The sequence below is a fragment of the Choristoneura fumiferana genome, chromosome Z (assembly GCF_025370935.1).
Source record: "Choristoneura fumiferana chromosome Z, NRCan_CFum_1, whole genome shotgun sequence".
Taxonomy (NCBI): Eukaryota; Metazoa; Arthropoda; class Insecta; order Lepidoptera; family Tortricidae; genus Choristoneura; species Choristoneura fumiferana.
Window position 1 is genome coordinate 16,331,621 of NC_133472.1, and position 20,093 is coordinate 16,351,713.

General features: G+C 36.1%; 2 protein-coding genes across 4 annotated transcripts in view; one reads left to right on the forward strand and one right to left on the reverse strand.

Moving 5' to 3' along the window:
• The window catches only part of LOC141429463 (uncharacterized), a 19,073-nt gene extending 18,864 nt beyond the window's left edge, over positions 1-209 (forward strand). For both annotated transcript variants that reach the window (XM_074089774.1, XM_074089782.1), the window contains exon 21: positions 63-209. The gene's annotated coding sequence lies outside the window, so the exon portion shown is untranslated. The remainder of the gene's footprint in view (positions 1-62) is intronic.
• On the reverse strand, positions 12-19,468 carry LOC141429447 (uncharacterized). Of its 2 annotated transcripts, none has more exons than XM_074089765.1 (8): positions 18,941-19,468; positions 18,720-18,860; positions 14,922-17,900; positions 14,432-14,591; positions 14,102-14,207; positions 11,389-11,469; positions 11,047-11,184; positions 12-7,220 (listed from the first exon to the last, which is right to left on the reverse strand). In XM_074089765.1, the coding sequence occupies exons 1-8, from the start codon at positions 19,211-19,213 to the stop codon at positions 7,061-7,063; spliced, it is 4,038 nt and encodes a 1,345-aa protein (XP_073945866.1). In that variant the 5' UTR covers positions 19,214-19,468; the 3' UTR covers positions 12-7,060. The 2 variants fall into 2 exon arrangements, with proteins under 2 accessions (XP_073945866.1, XP_073945857.1); XM_074089756.1 differs by having other exon boundaries at positions 12-7,223.
• Positions 19,469-20,093: the final 625 nt, after the last annotated feature.

Sequence of the window (20,093 nt, forward strand, 5' to 3'; positions counted from 1 at the left end):
TTTTTTCATGGTTCAGATTGATATAACATTTTTTATTCACGTTAGCATTTTATGTGTTACAGATATTGCCACTGACTGATGACAAATCAGGTTGATGTGATTATTACAAGAAAACGACTTACTACTCTCATAAAATCACTGTATTTTTGTTTTGACACAACTAATATTATGTTGATTCATTCCTAAATTAAAAGCAATACTTTCTAGTATTTCCCATGTTTTGACGTTATTGCATTTACGAACCATTACTATAGGTAGATAAGAATTATTTATACTCATTCCTCTATATCTAAATTATTCTATCTAGATTTAATGGAGAACAATGAATGTCATTACAATCAGAAATTTGACATAGCACATTAATTTCTACCGTCTTTACTAAATAAAATTATTAAACCCCCAAAATGTAAATAAGTTGATTTTTCACAACATTTGCTTATGTGTTTGGTTGATTTGTAATGTATGAAGATTGAATGACGCTGCGAATATAGTCAGCGAAAAAGCTTGTATTAAAAACAGCAAAAACACATTTTTACGACACGCCAGCAGTAGATAAGTTTTCTCAGATTTATTAGATATAGCCGAGCGGACCAGGTGCTCAAATATATTTTATGTGAATTCAACCCATTTGCAAATAGCGTTAAAGTATCTTGAAATATTCTTGAGGACCTTGTTCACTATGATACATGCTTCACAGCGGATATCAAAGATGTATTCTAATTTTGGTGCCTTACTCCATTGCACTTATATAGGTAAATACAAGAAAAACATGTTTAACGCCACTGGGCACACAAAATGGGATTGTAATGTGGGAGAGAAGAGAACTAACTCAACATATCCTGCAAACGAAAAGAGAGTGTAATTCTAAATGTCGTTATCGCAGTATAACTATGTACCTATTAACACTTTTAAACTGTCCGAGCATTCCATGTAATGCACCGTTAAACTAGCTCTGCCACGTCTACGTGACGTCAGGAATGGATAATTCTGTACATTTGTGCATTACCTGTAATGCACGGTCGTATCGACCCATGACAGGTGGCTAAGGCGAGCGACTGTTAGTGTTAATAACCGTCGGGTTAGATCAATGAATGCCTCACCGCTGGTCTCGAATATAATGTAGGTACAGTGACAGCAACATGATCACACGCTAATAACATGAAGGCGACATTTGATATCACAGAATCACACAAGATCTTCTATGATAGTAGTCATCGTTATAAATAATTACATAAATGCCGTGACAGACGACTTGTTTTTCAAAAATAAATAGGATTGCCTTTTCTAGCACGTAGGTACATGATGGGATCAGGCACTGTGAAGTACAAAATTCGAACTTCGTGTCTTGCCGTCCCACGCTTATATTGTTTAAAACGAGAGTGAGAGGGACGGTACGATACGAACTTTAATTTTCAAATTTCGTAGTAGCCTCTCAGATCTTCCAGGAGATCAGCTCAAATACAGGGTTAGCGTGAAAAAGAAACACCAACAGATCCCACTTTAACCAACATTTTTCTGACTGTATGCGACGGTTAGTAGAAAATCAGTGCAAACGCTATTTTTGAAATGACATCGACACGACAGTGAAATAATTCCAAATGAAAAAAAAACGGACTTATGCGATACTTAGTACAGCACAGAATAACGTATGCGGTTGTCCTAATGCGGAAAAGTATTTTGGTTTCCATAATGCAATGACGGTAGGAATTAAACGAGTACATAATGGTATACTGTATTATATACAAGGTGTTAATTAAATAACTGAAAACCTCACGACACCCCAAAAATATTATTTTCATTTAATGTTAGTTGCTTGCATTTATTTTTGAATAACTTCATTATTTTAAAAGATATTCGTATATTTTGCTAAGTCAGTAATTCTGCCTCATTTCTAACTCTACACTCATAATTTGTGTTTGTCAGTTGCGCTTTGACGTTTTTAGAATAAAATCATACATTGACGGCAAAATGGCCAGTATTAAATTATCTAAATAGTATGCAACATCGCTGAAATGTTTAATTGGCGCCTGTTGCAGTCATAACTTTTAGACTGGGCACAATATAAAAAGAGGGATTTAAGAACACAAACACAACATAATTTTAAACAAAATGTAATTGATTCTACTCTCGATTCTGAGCAAACTACTTTCTGGCTTTCAGTTATTTAATTAACAACTTGTAAAATGTAGGTACACAAAAATGACGATGTAGCATATGAGGCTATAATCAATGCTGAAAGTTGAATAAAACCGTTTATTTTTCACAAATTATTGCGTCAAACAATTTTCTGAGAGACTACGCAGTTTAAAATAAATATTTACAAGAATAATGTAGTACCGGATCTGATTGCAAGTTTACGTATGCCACCGAGTGTCACACGGGGACAAGGTATTATAATCGTCCCAAAGTTACGTAAAAAAAACAATTCTGCCTTAGTTACATTGGCCAGTTTAATAGGCTGGGGTTTTTTTGGGTCAAAATTAGGTCATAGAGTACCCGAACAAGAATGGTACAGTCGGCATCAAAAGTAGCAGATCACTTTTTTACTTTGTCGTATTAGCACAATTTTGTTAAATTTGTATGGTGTTAAGTATCTATGTTGCTGTAAAACGACAAAGTACAAAAGTATGCAGCTACTTTTGATGCTGACCCCCAGCAGTTGATCCCTGGTCTAACATGGTCCTATTCTGGTATATTACATTGTAACAAGGCTGATCAAGCCTTGTCGATTGTTAACCTCTACCTCATTTCATGTTTTGGTTCGTTTTAAAAATTCAATTCAAATCTCAATTTTCGAATATCTTTAAAACTGTTCTTTCAAATTCAGCGCTTTGTTTTTAACTTTTTGTCAAAATTTATTCTGCGATCAGCAGCCATACTATAAGGACGTGCTAAATATTTTTGTTATGTTGACATCAATAGCTATTCGATCACATATCATAACAGTTTCACAGTGCAGTTAATTACAGTCTCCCTACATGTGTATCCCTGTTTTACTTAACCCTCTAAGGGATCTTGAAGGCACAATTGTAAGTCCTACAACTTTTGTAACCGTTTAAGCTTATATACAACGTCCCAAATTTATTACTTTTTTATATTAAGTTTGTTTTTGTATGCATTGTTACAGGTGCCTTCTATCTTACCTTTAAAATATACATCCTTGAACATCATCTCGTTTTACTTCTCTACACATCCTCATCAACGGTCGCTCACATCGTGACAAATTAACGTAAGTAATGAGGTTGAAAGGCCACCTCCATCGACATCTGTCTTGCACTTCTGACCAGGTAAGAAGTGGCAGACTTAATTTTTTTTACTCAATGGACCTTTGGTCAACTGCTGGTATCATTCTAGTTCGGGTACTCTATGACTTTTTTACGTAGCTTTGTGATGGTTAAAGGCATATAATTGCTCTCATGTGGTACTCGATGACGTAGGTAATCTTTAACCCCTAAAAAGGTAGAGGCGATTTAGGGACCACATACATTGACTTGGAAATTCAACTCTATTGTTTTAATTATAAGTTACAATATTCATTGTAATTATTGAAAATACTACTAGCTTCAAAAATATCCTTTCTCAAAGACGTACGTATTCGATAGCTACTTTTGATTCTGAGCATAGTAGTATGCTCCAATAAATTGGGCCTTATTAAGGGTTAAATCAGATCCCGAACTAAAGTTTAATCACAATCAACTCAGCATCATCCCGAGTGACGAACCTCAAGCCGACGCCAGCACCAGCGAACTTATTTAACGCATTCAGAATCACAATCATTTTCACCATTTGTTTTTGTCACACGATATATGATGATTGAAAAAGATGGTGCAAGCGCGAGCGCCCCACCGTCAGGACAATATTGCTGAGGCCTTGGGTCTGGTAATCGAAATCGCCCGCACCAAGTACAGTCGATCACATACATAAAGATGATATTATTCCAATGCACTGCGATAAGCTGACCATCATCGATCACTACAGGGCTCAGGCCTGAAATATCAGTTTTCTAAAATGTATTTTTCGCAAAATGTCTGCTTTTCTGAATGTCAACACGTCTTTTGCATAATGTCAGCTTCTCAAAATGTCAGCTATTTAAAATTGCCTGTCTCCAAGAATGACAGTTTTTGTATAATGTTCGCTTTTCAGAAAGTGCTTATTCTCAAAATGTCTGCAACCTCAAAATATCCACCTTTATATAACGTTGGCATTCCAGAAAAGGTCCCAAAATGTCTCCAACCATGGTCTTCAAATTTCATCTAAATCGGTTCAGCGGTTTAGCCGTGAAAGAGTAACAGACATACAGACAGACTGAGCTACTTTCGCATTTATTAGCATTGATTTTAGTAAAAAACGAAACTACGAAAATCCCTTCGTTCGGGTACGAAACCGGTTGAGAACGAAAAATATTTTGTTCTAAAGCTGTAATTTAATATTAGTTATAATTAATATGAAATAGTAAGTATGCAAGCAATTAAACTTTTTACATTTAGAACATTGATTTGAAAATAAAGCAGACATTATGGGAAAACAGACATAACAAGACTATAGCCTATTTAAAAAAGCGAACATAACGGGAAAGCAGAAATTATGGTAATGCTAATATTATAGGAATGTAAACATTATGAATAGACGACTTCCTGAAATTGTACACATTTTAATTAGCAGACATTTTGAGAAAGCTGACAAAATAGAAATGTTAACATTGTGAAAACGCCGACGTTTTGAGAATTGTACATTTTAGGAAAACAGACATTTCGGGCCTGAGCCCACTACAGCACGCATACGCGGTGTAAAGGGTGGACAGACTCAACATAAAACAAGCTAAACCGGAAATACTAACAGTCACAGATTTAAAACTTCATCGAAACCAATCGCAGAAACGATCAATTTCATTCATGGCTTTAATTGTTTTCATCTACTACTGCCACCCTACCTACTTTTCAGGCCGTATGCGTTGCACCCTTCTTATTTCCATGTTTATAAAATCACTTAGTATCATCAGTAAAACCAAAACTTCTTGTTCATTACAAAACCAACATATAAAATCTTCATAAACAGAAAATATTGAGATAATTTCCAAACGCTTTTTTTTTCTTGACGACTCAAATAGCTTGAGATATCTAGTCGCTGACCAAGTAAGTATACCTAGCCTCATTTCTATTCAAATTTCAGCAATATAAACGGCAGTTAGGTTATTCTGACTATATGATATTATTTATTATACTCTATCAAATATTTTTACATACCGAAAAAAAATTAGGCTGGCCCGACACAATAGGAATATCTATTAAACTGTAACTCGCAGCTGATTGATAAATAACGCATAGCCTTAATCAGTGAAGCTAAACACGTTAAATTTGGCAGAGTTTATATACCTTGATATATTTTTACGCTATGTAGGCAGTGATTACTGATTACCTTTATTAACAAGACTCATAAATCAGCTATAGCTCAACATCGTATTGAATTTGAAACTAATCACTGGATTGAGTTACACAGCCCAAAGGTCATCACGACGAAACGCCATTACTGGCATTACCTCCCAAGACTGGTAAGAAGAGAAGCGGTTCAGAAATACACAAAATTAAATTATTGTGACGGGTTGAGATTATCGAATGTGGAATTCAGTGATTTCTTTGTGTAAACCTCTTCTGGAGTTCAAGTGTAAAACCGTGAATCATTAAAAACTCTTTATGTACTTTGAGTAAAATATATATACATATAACCTACATATGTCTATATTCTTATTTTATTATGATTAATTCAAGTTAAGGTTACCTACTGAGAGGAGTCAGCCTTCAGTATAAAACTAAGTCAACATTAACCCATTCATTGCCGATCGCCAAATTACGTACTTCGCCGCGATGCCGATGCTTTTGTAGACAGACGCCCATCCACGTCCGCGGAAACTAGATAAAGCTAAATTGGATGCCCATCGGCGTCTGCCGAATTATATTAGGGTCCACCAAGACGCCAATGCGCGTCAAACGCACTGAATGGGTTTAAATAAAATGTGGCACCTGCTCACCGCTTTACATAATGTGAATAACCAAAAATGTCTGCTGGTATGTAAAGAAATCGGTCACTATTTGTAAATCCATCTCCGAATATAAACTTAGAAAATAAAAATTACAAAAGGTATTTAGTACAGTCTAGTACCATGTATCAGTCTAACGCAATATCGTTCGGAACATTTTAATTGTGGATGCATTTCGGGTTTAAAAATGGGGATGTTTATGTGTGCAATCTTCGCCTGATTAGGGCACCCACAGACGAACGCTCACATTCTTATCTTTTAAATGTAATATATACAGGGTGTAACATTCATATCGGTCAGTATGGGAAAGTCTGAAACTATAAGACATATGAAGATCTGTCCTTAGAAACCATGTCATCGATTTTAATAAGAATAAAAACTGTATTCCTACATTTACAAAAAAAAAAAACTTACTCAGTTCGGGAATTGAACCCGGTCGTTTAGAAAAATAAAACATACATTATTTCTATTTCGATATCGGTAGTCATAAGCAATAAATGTTACTATGAAACACGATATCTAGAATGAATAAATGCATTGTATTTCACATTCTTTAATAATGTAAGTTTTATTTTCAAAAGATCCGGGTTCCGGGTTCGATTCCCGAGCTGAGTACAAGTTTTTGAAAATGTATGGTTGCAGTTTTTCTTGTTATTAAAATCAATGACATGTGTGTGTGTGTGTGTGTGTGTGTGTGTGTGTGTGTGTGTGTATGTGTGGTAGTTTCAGACTTTCCCATACTGACCGATATGAATGTTACACCCTGTATATAACAATCATTAGCAGCGTTAAAATGACTGATTATTATTTGAGACAGCCCGCTCGGTTCGCGATACGTGCGTGCAGCAGTCACAGCTGAATAAAGGTCAGCTCATTTATACAAAACAGTTATAGTTTTAACACGCAACTTAAAATTAATCATTAACTTAAGAATTAAATGGGTATATCTAGTAGGTGACTTAAAGTAAAGGTGTTGTGTACATGGCCCTTCCGGCAGGCTGAGTACAAGTGTAGTGTAGCGATAGTTTAGCGGTGTCGGCCGCGCGCGCCGAAGTAGTTGCCGGCAGAGTCGCGGCTGTAGCGACGCTCCTTGCGGTCGGGCCGGTCGGGGCGGTCGCGGCTGGTGCGCCCGGCGCGCCGCTCGTGCTCGCGCGACCGCTCCTTGTCACGAGATGACTCCCGACCTCTGCTGACACGTTACACACTGATTGTTGTAGCAAACATCAATGGGACTACTTGCATAAGCGCGATTTTAAAAAGGTAAAAGTACGCAGCGTAGGAATGCTTAAAGTTACATGACAAATAATTAATCACTAAATCATAATTTATGATTCCCTGGAATTCTGACGTTTCTTGGTATTACCAGGGAAAGAACATTGCACATCAGTTATAAATAAATAAATATCATGGGACACTTGACACCAATTGACCTAGTCCCAAACTAAGCAAAGCTTGTACTATGGACACTAGGCAACAGATAAACATACTTATATAGATTAATACATATGTACTTAAATCATATTAAACACCCAAGACCTGAGAACAAACATTCGTATTTATTCGTACAAATATCTGCCCCGGCCGGGATTCGAACCCGGGACCTTAAGCTTCGTAGTCAGGTTTTCTAACCACTTGGCCATCCGGTCGTCCGACCGGAGTTCTGAGAATGTCAGGGATAAATAAATAATTTATTTGTATGTTGTAACTTAAATAGTATGGCCGGTCTGCCATTGTAAAACAGGCCCTGGTTGAAAGCGTGTTTCTTATTCATTTTATTTCTTATTATAAGACATGTGGACTTTGTGGACTAAATTAAACCTGGATTTTTAATCCCATGGAAAAAATTTAAACAAAATTTCCTTATTGTCAAAGTGACATTTCAGGGGATCTCAAGTTATGGGCCAGCTAGAAATATTATATAAAGTTCTGTTGTTACCATGTTTTTTCTATTTCCGATAAAAATAACGTTTAATAACAATGAACGAAAAACAACGGAAAACGTAACAATGAACAATTTAACTGCAATAAAAACATAACAACAACGTCAACAATGTTAGTGCATTGAGTGACGTCTCGCGTCAAGCGGACTACAGCTTAAAAACCCGGGTGTAATACCAGGACAATAAATAAATTATGCATACGAAAACAGTATTCTCTTTGTAAATGAATATATCAAAGTGTAAATGCCATTATAAAGATTTCCATCAATAAATATTATTTTATCTTGATTATGAAATACAGTTTTTAATAAAAGTCGAGTTCTGACAAATGTGGAAATAATAAATACCTTAAATAAATATATTTTCCATGGAATTAAAAATCCTGGTTTAACCTTACCTCGTTAAAAAAAAAAGTGTTATTGACGTAATTGTGATACGATTTTTTGTAATTTTGTTACAGTCTTACTAATTTGAACGCGTAAATGTTTCCATGATTTAAGGAAAACCTCGTTTCTAGCAAACCGTATCCGAAAGGTAACAAACAGAACCTAATTATCGCCACTTTGCTGTCCGTCCGTCTGTCTGTCTGTCACAGGGCTGTAGGTATCTCGAGAAAAAAATAACACAATGTTTTTTTGGCAATGAGTATGGCGGAAGGAATATGGTGGTTTATAATACTTTTCGGATAGGATGGGTACGATGACACATGTCATTAAGCAATTAAAGGTTTGTGACAATGTAAAACGATTTATTGCGATTCTCGATTAAATATGCTAAGGGTGTGTAATGGATTTTATTAGTGATAGTTTATATTTTTAACTATTTTTTGCCTGCGGCTTCACCCGCGTAGCAAGTGTTTTTGCTTGTGTATCGGGATCTCACAAACCATGTGGTCTTCTTTGGCACTATATCAAAACTAATAACTACAACAAAAACCATAATAACAAAATTGAATAACAAAGTAACAGTTCAAAACATCAAACAATACGAAACACTCGATACAAAGACGCATTTAAGGACCTTTGCTCTCGTACTAATTGACAGATGATGCGAGTCAAACTATTTGATAAGATTGTGGAATCGATTCGGTCGATAAGCAGTCAAGCTCTATGGAAATAGAGATCCGTTTTACGCGATGAAAGTTGACGAGATTACAATTTATCTTTTTAGTTTTAAAACATAATAATAATCATATTCATATTCATTTATTCATAAAATTAAAAATTAATATATTTTTAAGTGATTTTTGTTTATTATTACGAAATCTTTTAAGCCATAATATATTTTTTTATAAATTATTGGCCTGAAACGTTCATGGCGTGGAATTGAAAAAACGCAAGTGTCACCGTACCCAGGATGGGATCCGAAAAGTACTATAGGTGCTCGAGGGAGGTGGTACATGGTGGAAGCTCGCAATGGGGCAGAGCCAAGATTACTACTTTAAACGTTGATGCCCGTGATGCATGTCATGCCACTCGGCTTCCGACTTGAATGTTTTGGTCTCTTTTTTTCTATTAACTCGTAACGTAGAACATACACAGCATGACAACTGTCAAAATTTCAAGGAATGAAAAATCGCATTTAGTAATCTCGCTCAGCCAAATAACCTACTAATTAGTTTATAAGGATATAAAACAAATACATGAAGTAAAAACTAGGGCAATTTAATCCTCTTGACCTAGTCCTTAACTAAGACCCATTTGCCTTGCACACGGTATTCCACGAATTGACTTTATAAAGAAAATAACAAAAGAGTAGAAACACTTCTTTCCAAACTGTCACATTATAAAAATAAAATGGGTGAACAAGTCAGCAATTTCGTAGGTAAAATTTGAATTCCTTCTTCAATTATTATTGTAAATCTGTTTAAAAAAAAATATATACCTCGTTGAGTTTCTTGCCGGATTCTTCTCAGCAGAGGTTTTTCCGAACCGGTGGTAGATTTTTTTTTTGACATTCATAAGTGCTTAGCCTAAATTGAATAAAGATATTTTGACTTTGACTTTGAATGCTGTTTGTTATTTGATGTCGTACTCTTGAAGTCCATTTTCCATTATAATTATTATCTTTTTTTATTAAGATATAAAAATGAATCACCATTTAGCTAATTCTTTTTTTGTTGTGTTTGCTATTGTCAGGAGAAGGTTAAGGATAAAAGATTTAGAAAATTTAAAAAAAAACTACACCAGGGGCGAAGCCGCGGGCACCAGCTAGTAAGCAATAAAACGTATGTACAGGTCGACTCACAAAAGCTGGCACAAATGGATTGAATAAGTGAATGAAATCTATATCTGTTCCTTCTTTGCATACTCTTCACACAAATATCAAAATGACATGCATCTGTCATTTTCCTACAAAAATGTCTAAACGACATTACATTTACTCAATGTATTCGTGACAGCCCTTGTGAATCGACCTCTACTCTACGTTACGGCTGCGTAAGAAATCCCAAATTATTGTTTAGAAGTTTTACAACTTTCTTCAGTTGCTATAAAATTAAATTCGCTAAATGCAATATATATATGTATTTAGTAAAACTTTCGCTAATGGCAAACGCGTTAACCCTTAGATAGACTAGTTTTGACTTTATAATAATCAGATTTGTATGATAAAAGCAGTAATTCAAGTTTACTTTTAAAAATGTACATATAAATGGGAAACTAATATTGCAATGCATGTACGGGTTGATTCACAAGAGCTGCCACGAATTCATTGAATGAGTGAATGAAAGTATCTGCGTGTTACCTATTTCAATACACTTCACACAAATATGAAAATGACATGAATCTGTCATTTTCCAACAAAAATGTCTAAGTGACATTACTTTTATTCAATGCATTTGTGCCAGCTCTTGTTGTGAATCGACCTGTACTATACGTACCAGAAAACAGATAAACAGACTTAGTTAGATAAATACATTCTTACACATTATATGTACATATAGTGTAGGGTTAGCCACAGACGGGCGGTCATGACGAAGGTATGTAAATAAAATATGGTAATTTTTATGTTCTAAAGGTGTCTAACTCACCTTCTAGAAGTAATTAATTGTTGCAATGAGTTAAAACAAACCTAGATTCCCCAGCGGAGCGGGAGTCCCGCTTGCGGCGCGGCGCCGTGGCGCGCGCGTGCGCGTGCGGCGAGCGCGAGCGGCGCGACGGCGACCGCGCCGGAGAGTCGCGCTCGCTGTTCAGGTTGAAGTCGTCGAACCTAAGCAACCACCATCAATACAAAACCCATACAACCCCTCGGATTCCAAAACGACGTAGATGTTTTTTTTAAGGAGACGCATAACATTTTTATGCGTTTATGGGTTGATAATAGGACTTTTAAACCAAGACTTTATTTAAGAGAAGTCCGTTGTTCATTCACTTTGTTCTAAAATACAGATTTAATAACAATTATAGTACTTACTTATTTTTAGGCGCTTCTGCAGAGCTGTGACTAGAGCTGGAACTGGAGGAGGAGCTGGACGATGACGAGGAACTTCGCGATCTTTGCCATGAAAATAACATTGATAAATAAAATTAAAACACCGCCTTTTGTACCACAATAGATAAATCTCTCTCCTAGCTACAATATAAGGTAAGGCAGATTAATAGTTTAAAATGATACCTAAACCTTACCTAATCACATACAGCCCTGGCCAACAGTATTAGCACCCTATAAAAAATATTATGTGCATCAAAATTGTATTTACAATGCACGTGCTCGGAAAGTGCCTCTTGACGTGGGTCAACATATCCATAGAAAATTAGTGATTCCTGCACGCATCCACAAGTGTGCAGAAAAGTTGTATGGATTTTACTTTCCGCACTTGTCCAAACTATTGTTAAAAAAATAAGTCTAAAGAGTCGTTATAGTTAGGCTTTGAACAAATAAGAAAACGTTTGATGCAACCAACTGAATATTTACTGATAAGATAATACAGATTAAACGCGACAGAAAAGGGAATATTTTTCTTTTTTTTCATGTAAACTCGTATTTTGATTCCGTCTAAAGTTATGAAAAAAAGGAAATAAATTCTTTAGTCCAATTCGGACCGTGCGACGACAAGCGCGCGCACTCGAAAGTTAACCAATGAGCTTCTAGTGCGCGCGCACGACGTAGCACGAACCAATCATGGTTACCCGTTCGCGCTTGTCATGAAACCCCGCCAAAGTAATGTTCATGAGTTCAGTCCGGTGAATTAATTTTTGATAAGTAAATTAAAATGAACAGTTCAAATGATGAATTTATATCTGACTTGACGCCGTCTTACGTCCTCGACGAAGCACATATTGTCAGTGACAAACTCAATGCTGAAATACGTGAACTATAATATACATTAGACATGGGTAATCTCAACTCCGCGAAGTGATCTGACTCACTAGATGCAGCTCCGGTGTCGGTACCGAATCCGCTTATTGAATCCGACTCCTTTATTGACTCCGGTTCTTTCGAGCGATTATTAATTTATCTATGGCCGATCCGCCCCACCCGCTGACTGAACTGAAGTACAGATTCGTGAGAGAGAGAAAGATTCGTTCGTTAGTCCAAGTCCGAGTACCGAACCGAACCACCTCTAATATACATACCAAAGTTAATAAACATCGTAAATTGATAGAATAATCTACTTCTACACACATGAATATTATAACATCTACCGGTACGTCTTATTCTTATTTATTTGCTTTTATCTATTAGAATTAGTGAACCCATTCTGAATTATTTACAGTTCCAAAGCTAAACAATCTCAGATTTACGGTAACTTTTTGTTAATAGCTGGTAGATTAGATACATAATATAAAAAAATTACTTGATGATAATTAACTATTACACGGATTTATTCACGGGTTGCACTGATATTTAGCATTATAGGAGCGTGCAGGAGATAAGGTCTAGCCAATATAAGTGTGGAAAATGTCAAGCAACAAGGGCTAATAATTAATCATAAAAAATCACGATACTAAAACAAAGTCTCCTTTACCTATCATTAGTAGCTGTAGCTGTTCTAATCTTCTGAGTCAATCATTGTTATGAAAGTTGGTTTAATAAAGTGTATACGTTAGCGATTTTGGTTTACCGTGCATGTCGTTATGCAGACGACCAGATGGCCTAGTGGTTAGAGAACTTGACTACGAAGCTTGAGGTCCCGGGTTCGATTCCCGTGTCGGGGCAGATATTTGTATGAAAAATACGAATGTTTGTTCTCGGGTCTTGGGTGTTTAATATGTATTTAAGTATGTATCTATCTATATAATTATATTTATCCGTTGCTTAGTACCCATAACACAAGCTTTGCTAAGCTTACTTTGGGACTAGGTCAATTGGTGTGCATTGTCCAGTGATATATATTTATTTATTTATTTATATCTACTGCATGCTACTGTAGTAAAAGGAGTCATCATCATCATCATTATTAGTAAATATACCTACATAGTTTTAGACACAATAAATGGCATGCTGGTTCGCAATAAAGCAAAACCTGTAATTAAAATGTATAACACTTTTTTCTTTAATCGGTTCTGGTTCCCTTATATCGAACTTGATCACACGCCAAATTAAATAATTGTTTTTGCTTTGTGCAAGGAAAAAAATATTTATTATCCATCTAATATGCCCAAAAAAAGAGAACTTACGTTGTTGTGTATATACAGCATTGGCCAAAAGTTGTGCCTACCTATGATATTTGTACGCGTAAGTTCTATTTTTTAGGCATATTAAAAGGATAATATACATTTTATTCTTGCACGAAGCAAAAACTATTATTTTTTACTGGCGTATTACGTGTTCAAGTTTGATGTAAGCGAAGCAGAAACGATTTAAAAAAAAGGGTTTTAATTTTATTTACACGTTTTGTTTTATTGCAAACCAGCATTCCATTTTTAGAGTATAAAACTATGCATGTGTATATTTACTAATAATCTGTAAATATTATATACAATTTGGATGCACATATTTTGTGGATTTATATTTTGAATAAGGTGCTAATATTTTTGGCCAAGGCTGTATGAGGGGTTGTATTCCATGAAGGCAAAATTTCCCATTTTATTTTTAAACTTCTGTGTCAGTTGCTCTTTGTTATCAACATCCATATTGAATTAGCACAACTATTAATTTTGTTATTAAATTTTAATAAACAAACCTTCTGTTGGTGGTCTTGCTATCAACTGGAGCTGCTTTGCCGTTTTTGTTTGTCGGATCAGAGCTACCTTCTTTGTCGTCTTTATCTTGATTTTTGTCTGCCGTTTCTGAAATGTTTAACTCATTACTTGTGAACTTATTGCAGCCCATTCCATTTTAATCAGTATTCTGCAGACCACTAAATGTGCGTAAAAGCCCCAGAAATCACCGAATTAAGTGTTTAGTTTTTACCATATGTTATATATAATTTATTCCCAGCAAAAATCAATAGGCAATTTTAAGGGGAAATGATCGGTAATACATGGTGAGACGTGACAGATGGAGGTGGCACCTGGTTTGGAGGAGCGCGGGCGGTCGTCGTCATCGCTGCCCCACAGGTCGTACTTGGACAAGTCGGCGTCGTCGCCGGACTCCTCCTCGTCGCCCTCCTCCGCTGCCTCCACCGCCTCTGCCGCTCCGCTCTCTTCCTCTTGCCCGTCCGACGGTTGACTCTGAAACAAATCATTAAAGCACCATCAGATAGACACTTGGTCAATGCATACAATACAGGATTTCGAGAGGTAATTAATTAAACATGACGGCGATGTAATAGATTGGCTTTATTAGCCATCGTAACAAAAACATTAAGGGCCTGTTTTACCACACATTGTTGAATTTTATGTGACATATTAATTTGATACCGTTACCGTTTATTGCGACAAAACAGAGACAGCATCCTAGACATCTATCACATAAAATTGATCAATGACTGGTGAAACAGGGGGTAAATCTTGTAAAACTTGTGAAGCATTAAAACCAAAACATTTAAATGAAATACAAACCTTTCTTTTTCTTTTCCGTTTTCTTCCATCAGCAGTATGCTTTACGGTCTTGTCTGCGGGTTTTATTGTCAATTTGAGCCTATTCAACATAATTGGTTTTGGTAACGCAAAACTTTTGAAATTGCCTATAACAGCCGTATTTTCGTTTGTTTCTGAGAGGTCATTATCTACATTTGGCTGCAAGTTGATATTTAATTTTTTTGCAACATTTGGTGGAATTATGACTGGGCCAGGATCAAAAATATCACTTAAAAAAGGTGTGTCGCCAGTATTTCCATGTAATCTTTTCAACTGTCTTTCTACACTCCCTTCTTTATCGGACTCCTTTTCCCAGTCTTCATCATTGGTCAGGTTGATAGTCTCCACTGGGTCTGCATTGTCTTCCACATTGTTTTTTATTGTTTGACCATTTTGTTTGTTAGCATCATCAGATTTTTGTGTTATTTGTTGCAGATTTTGAAGAGCTAATAACAATGTATCTGTATTAATACCAGCCAATATATTGGATAAATTAACGGCAGTTTGTGGGGTTTCCTGTGAAGTTAAATCTTCCTTCACAGCATTTTGTATAGATTTTGTATTATTTGCCAAGGTTGTGGTTGCAGATTGAGGTTTGATCGAGTTCTGTGCAGTAACATTTTCAGGAATATTTATTACCTGTGGTTTAAGAGTTATTGATTCAATAACCTTAATTATTTTTGATTTATTAGGAGTGCTGTGAACATTCTCATTAAAAGTTTCATTTTCAAGTGATTCTGTCTGAGTAACCTGACCATCGCGTGTTTCGCCCAACAGCATATTATTGTCTCTACCAGAATGCGGCTGTATAACCTGGCTGAGAACACTTCTTGTGTCCTTATACTTGTTTGGTGAGTTTGCTGCTGTAGAACACTTTATGACTAACTCAACCCCAGAATCTGTTATATCTTGACACTTACTCGAATTTATATCTTTATTTTCTACTTCAAAACCAAACAAAACATTATTTGAATTCAAAAGTTGCTGCTTGGGGTTAACTGGAGACATAATGTGGCTACTCAAATTTTGTAATCCTAATTCATCTGAATCATTGTAGAGAGCATCATCATCTTCATCCCAGACCATTGTATAGGGTTTGCTAGTACTATTCTCTGAAGGATTCCTTTCTGGACTAACACAATGTTGACCAAGATCAAAAATTTCCATTATACTTCTATTTTTTGTAGCTGCATCAGACTGTACCAAGTCAAAAATGCGAGAGGAATTTTCAGATGACGTCATAGTAGTTTCAGTAGCTTGGACCATACTTGCACTTTCATTTTGCAATGGCTTATCAAATGAGGTGTAATTATTAGTAATAGCTATTTGTTCAAAATCATCATTTGTAAAATCAACTCCATGTGGCTCAATACCTGACAAATGATCTGGACCACACCCAGGAATGATATTTAAGGGCTCATTATCAGCAACTGAATTGAGCAGAGGAATACTGGACACATTATTCAGTATTACAGGAGCAATATTTGCTGTGCCATGATCATTCTTAGTTTTATCTAACACCTGACTATTTTTGCGAAATTTTGCACAATTTCCTTTTGCCCAAAATCCTTTTTTCTTAACATTATTCTTGAAATCTTGATAGTTTTTGATAGTTGAAGACCCAAGTTTAGTAGGTACGTACTCTGCCATGGAACTGTCCGCATCTGCAAAGCTTGTATTTCCCTTGACATGCATATTTCGCACATTTGAAGTGTAGATATTTGCTGTAGCTAATGGTGATTGTTCTGATTTTTTCACAGTGCAGTAGCCTTGAAATATTTGAAGGTCATTTAATTGACATTTTGATTTTTCATCTAAAGGTGTTTGTCTTTTTGATAGTTTACGCTCTGGCTTCTTTCCCTCTCCATAAACTCTTGAAAGGAAATCAACATAATCACTATCATAAGAAATAGAATCTGATTCGGAATTTGACACAGTACTTGATTGCTTATTCTGAACGGAATCACGGCTATCTGGTATGATTTTAGACTTCATAGTAGCTGAACCTCCTTTTTCTAAATCACTGTCAGGGTAGTTAGAGTCCTGGGTGTCACGTGAACTAGAACGTCTGAAGCGTGGGGACATACTCCTTGGCTGGTCGTCAGCATTACTAGCTGAACTACCAGATGCTTTTTGATTATTGCAAATTACTAATGTTTCAGTACTTATGCTTCTTTGTAGTGTTGTAGCTTGAACGCTATTTGTTTTTGTCTTATTTTTAATACACTCAGTATCACTGTCGTCTGAAGATATAGGTATCTCATCTGGATTAGGCTGTGGTTTGGAATGACTGATTTTAGTTTTGTTAGAACATGGTGGACTAATGTGGGTATCAATTAAACATCCTGTTGACAGAAGACGTTGCCTCCAAGCAAAAATTGTTTTAAAATCTGGTGCAGGTTTATCATATAATGATTCAAATTTTTCTGTACTTATTTTACAATTGTTATGTACAATAGCAAATGCTGCTACTTTCACACGCTCTTCAATAGAATAAGTAACTTCATAATTGGCTGTAGGAGTGCCTGCTGTAAACTTATAGACAACATCATCTTTTGATGGTTGTAATCGGTTTTCTATACTTTGATCATGAAATTTTGGTGTTTTATTCGAAATATGCCTTGGCCTTTTTGGTGGATTTCCTGACGATTCAATCAGATCCTGGTCTGTAGAACTAGTAAATCTTTTACGCATGTAATTTCCATTGGTTTTATAAGATGGTAACATATGATTTTGTCTGTGATAGTTTGTTTGATTTTGAAGTTGATGCCTTCTAAATGCCATTTTACTGAGTGGAGGTAGCTCTGATATAGAACTGTCACTTAGACTGCCCCTTATTTTATCGAAATCTTTGTTGCTGACAACATTTGGTGCAGGATCTTCCTTTGCATCCATATTTAGTTCCATCTGCAGCAATGTTGGTGGCAATTTTTTGACAAGAGGTCCTTCAGTGATGCCGACCTGAAGGCAGGAAAAATTATCTCCACTTTAGTATTTATGTGCATCAAATTATTGCACTTATATATAAATAAAAGTCTTCTCTGCTTCAAATTCCCAACATCCTCTGAATTTTCAATAAAATATTTATTTATGCAAAATGTCCTTAGGAAATGCTGAGTGATGTGATGTAAGAAATACAGTATTAGGTCTTGTAAACAATAGAAGTCTGCAGGAGAGCTGTTACTGTCAGTTACAAATTTTCACCGCTCATAAAGTTGTAATAACATTTGATACCAAAATGGATAATTTTGTAACATTTACAGTAAAATTTATTATTTTATATCTAAATAGTACATACATTTATGTTTTGACTTGATGAAATTATCAAATTACTGTAAAGTATGCCAAAACTTTTTTTGCTACATTTGATCCAGTGTCTTAGTAGGTAGAATTTGAATGTCTCCAAGTCTGAATTTAATCCAAAAATTAATGTCAAGCAAATATGTAATTCTCTTTGTTTAAAAATATGTAGAAATAAGATCCCTGAAATTTATTGCACTCTCTTTTTCACTAATTTTTTTTAAACAATATAGGCTTTCATTTGGCCACAATTTAATAGAACAAAGATGCCACTGTTTGCACATGTCACAAAACTGCAGTTGTCTTGAGATTTAAAAACAGCACATATTCTTGCAGACTTCTCATGTTGTTTTGTTGTTGTTTTGATGTGAATTGCTATTTAATTGGGTTTCAATTAATATTAAAAAAGGGCATGCTTGTTGCAAGATATAACAAGGGTATTCAGGGTTATAAAGCATACACAGTAGGTAGAATACACACCACATTCTGCGCCTCGGGTTTGCGTTTTCGTTTCTTTCTTCCAAATTCATCATATTCGTCATCAGATGAGGGCTCCCGCCTGCGGTACTCGACCACCCCGCGCTCGTTGTAGCCACCGCCGTAGCCGGTGCGTGCTTCCACCTAGTAAAATATTACAACCAATGTATTTAGTGAAACACTCCGAATAAAAATGGTTTTAATTTAATTATTGCGATATTTACTTCACCAAACTTTGGAGCATTGCAAACATTGCAGGTTGTGCGCCGGGCCCAATTTACGTTCGCACATTTATTGCATTGCCAGTCATCAGCATTGAACAAGCCGCGGCTCTTCTCAGCTGCCGATTTACCTATTTCTGTGCCAAGTTTCTTTTTGAACATTTTTCCGCCATCGGGTCTATCTTTATTACAACGATAACATGATACTCGACGCGCAAAATTTATGTTCCCACAACTCTGATCACTACATATCCAATCACCTGCGCCTTCGTTCATTGTGATACAAACGTATGTAAGCCTTCACTACACAATTATTGTCAATTACATATTACCCTGCACTACTATTTACGACAAGTAACACAAAACTACGAGTATATTTGCAAGAAGTTGTAAATAGAAGTTTATTTGACGGATATCACTACCAAAGAAAACTAAGCACTCTTTCGTTCGTGAGGAAAGAAATCAAGCAAAGCAAGCTTCATTTCATGCCAGCCATGACATGACGCAGGCTGAGGATGGAAGAGATGTAGAGAATAGAACGTTCTTTCCATAGACAAACTACCCTCTAGACATTGTTCTTGTCTATGGAATTTGCAAAATGCCAACAGTACAACAGCAGGGCTACTACGAAGCACGTAACTCGAAGTTCGTGTCGTGCGGTCTCTCTGACACTTATACTATTTAATACGAGAGCGAGAGAGACGGTACGATACGAACTCAAGGTTAAAGTTTCGTAGTAGCCCTGCAGGTACAAACGTAATGCTACATTTACACGCTTGCCAAGCTTCGGCAAGCTCTCACAATTACAAGTGTGTAAACAGTTTGGATAGGCTTGCGTGAGCTTGCCAGCGCTTGCTGCCGATCCGGGACGGGTCACACACACGCACCACACACGCACACACAGCAGGGCTACTACGAAACTCGAAGTTCGTACTTCGTATCGTAGCGTCTCTCTCGCTCTCGTATTAACTAGTATAAGTGTCAGAGGGATTTTAGTGACCATTATGAGTGCTTGGACTGAAGAAGAAATTTTGTCCTTTAAATAAAAATACATCAAGACAACTCAACACTAGAGCTGAAGTAAAGCAACTTCAAGATCCACGTCTGCCATGCTTGCCTGTCTGGAGTACATACACTGACGCATTTGCAAGCGTGT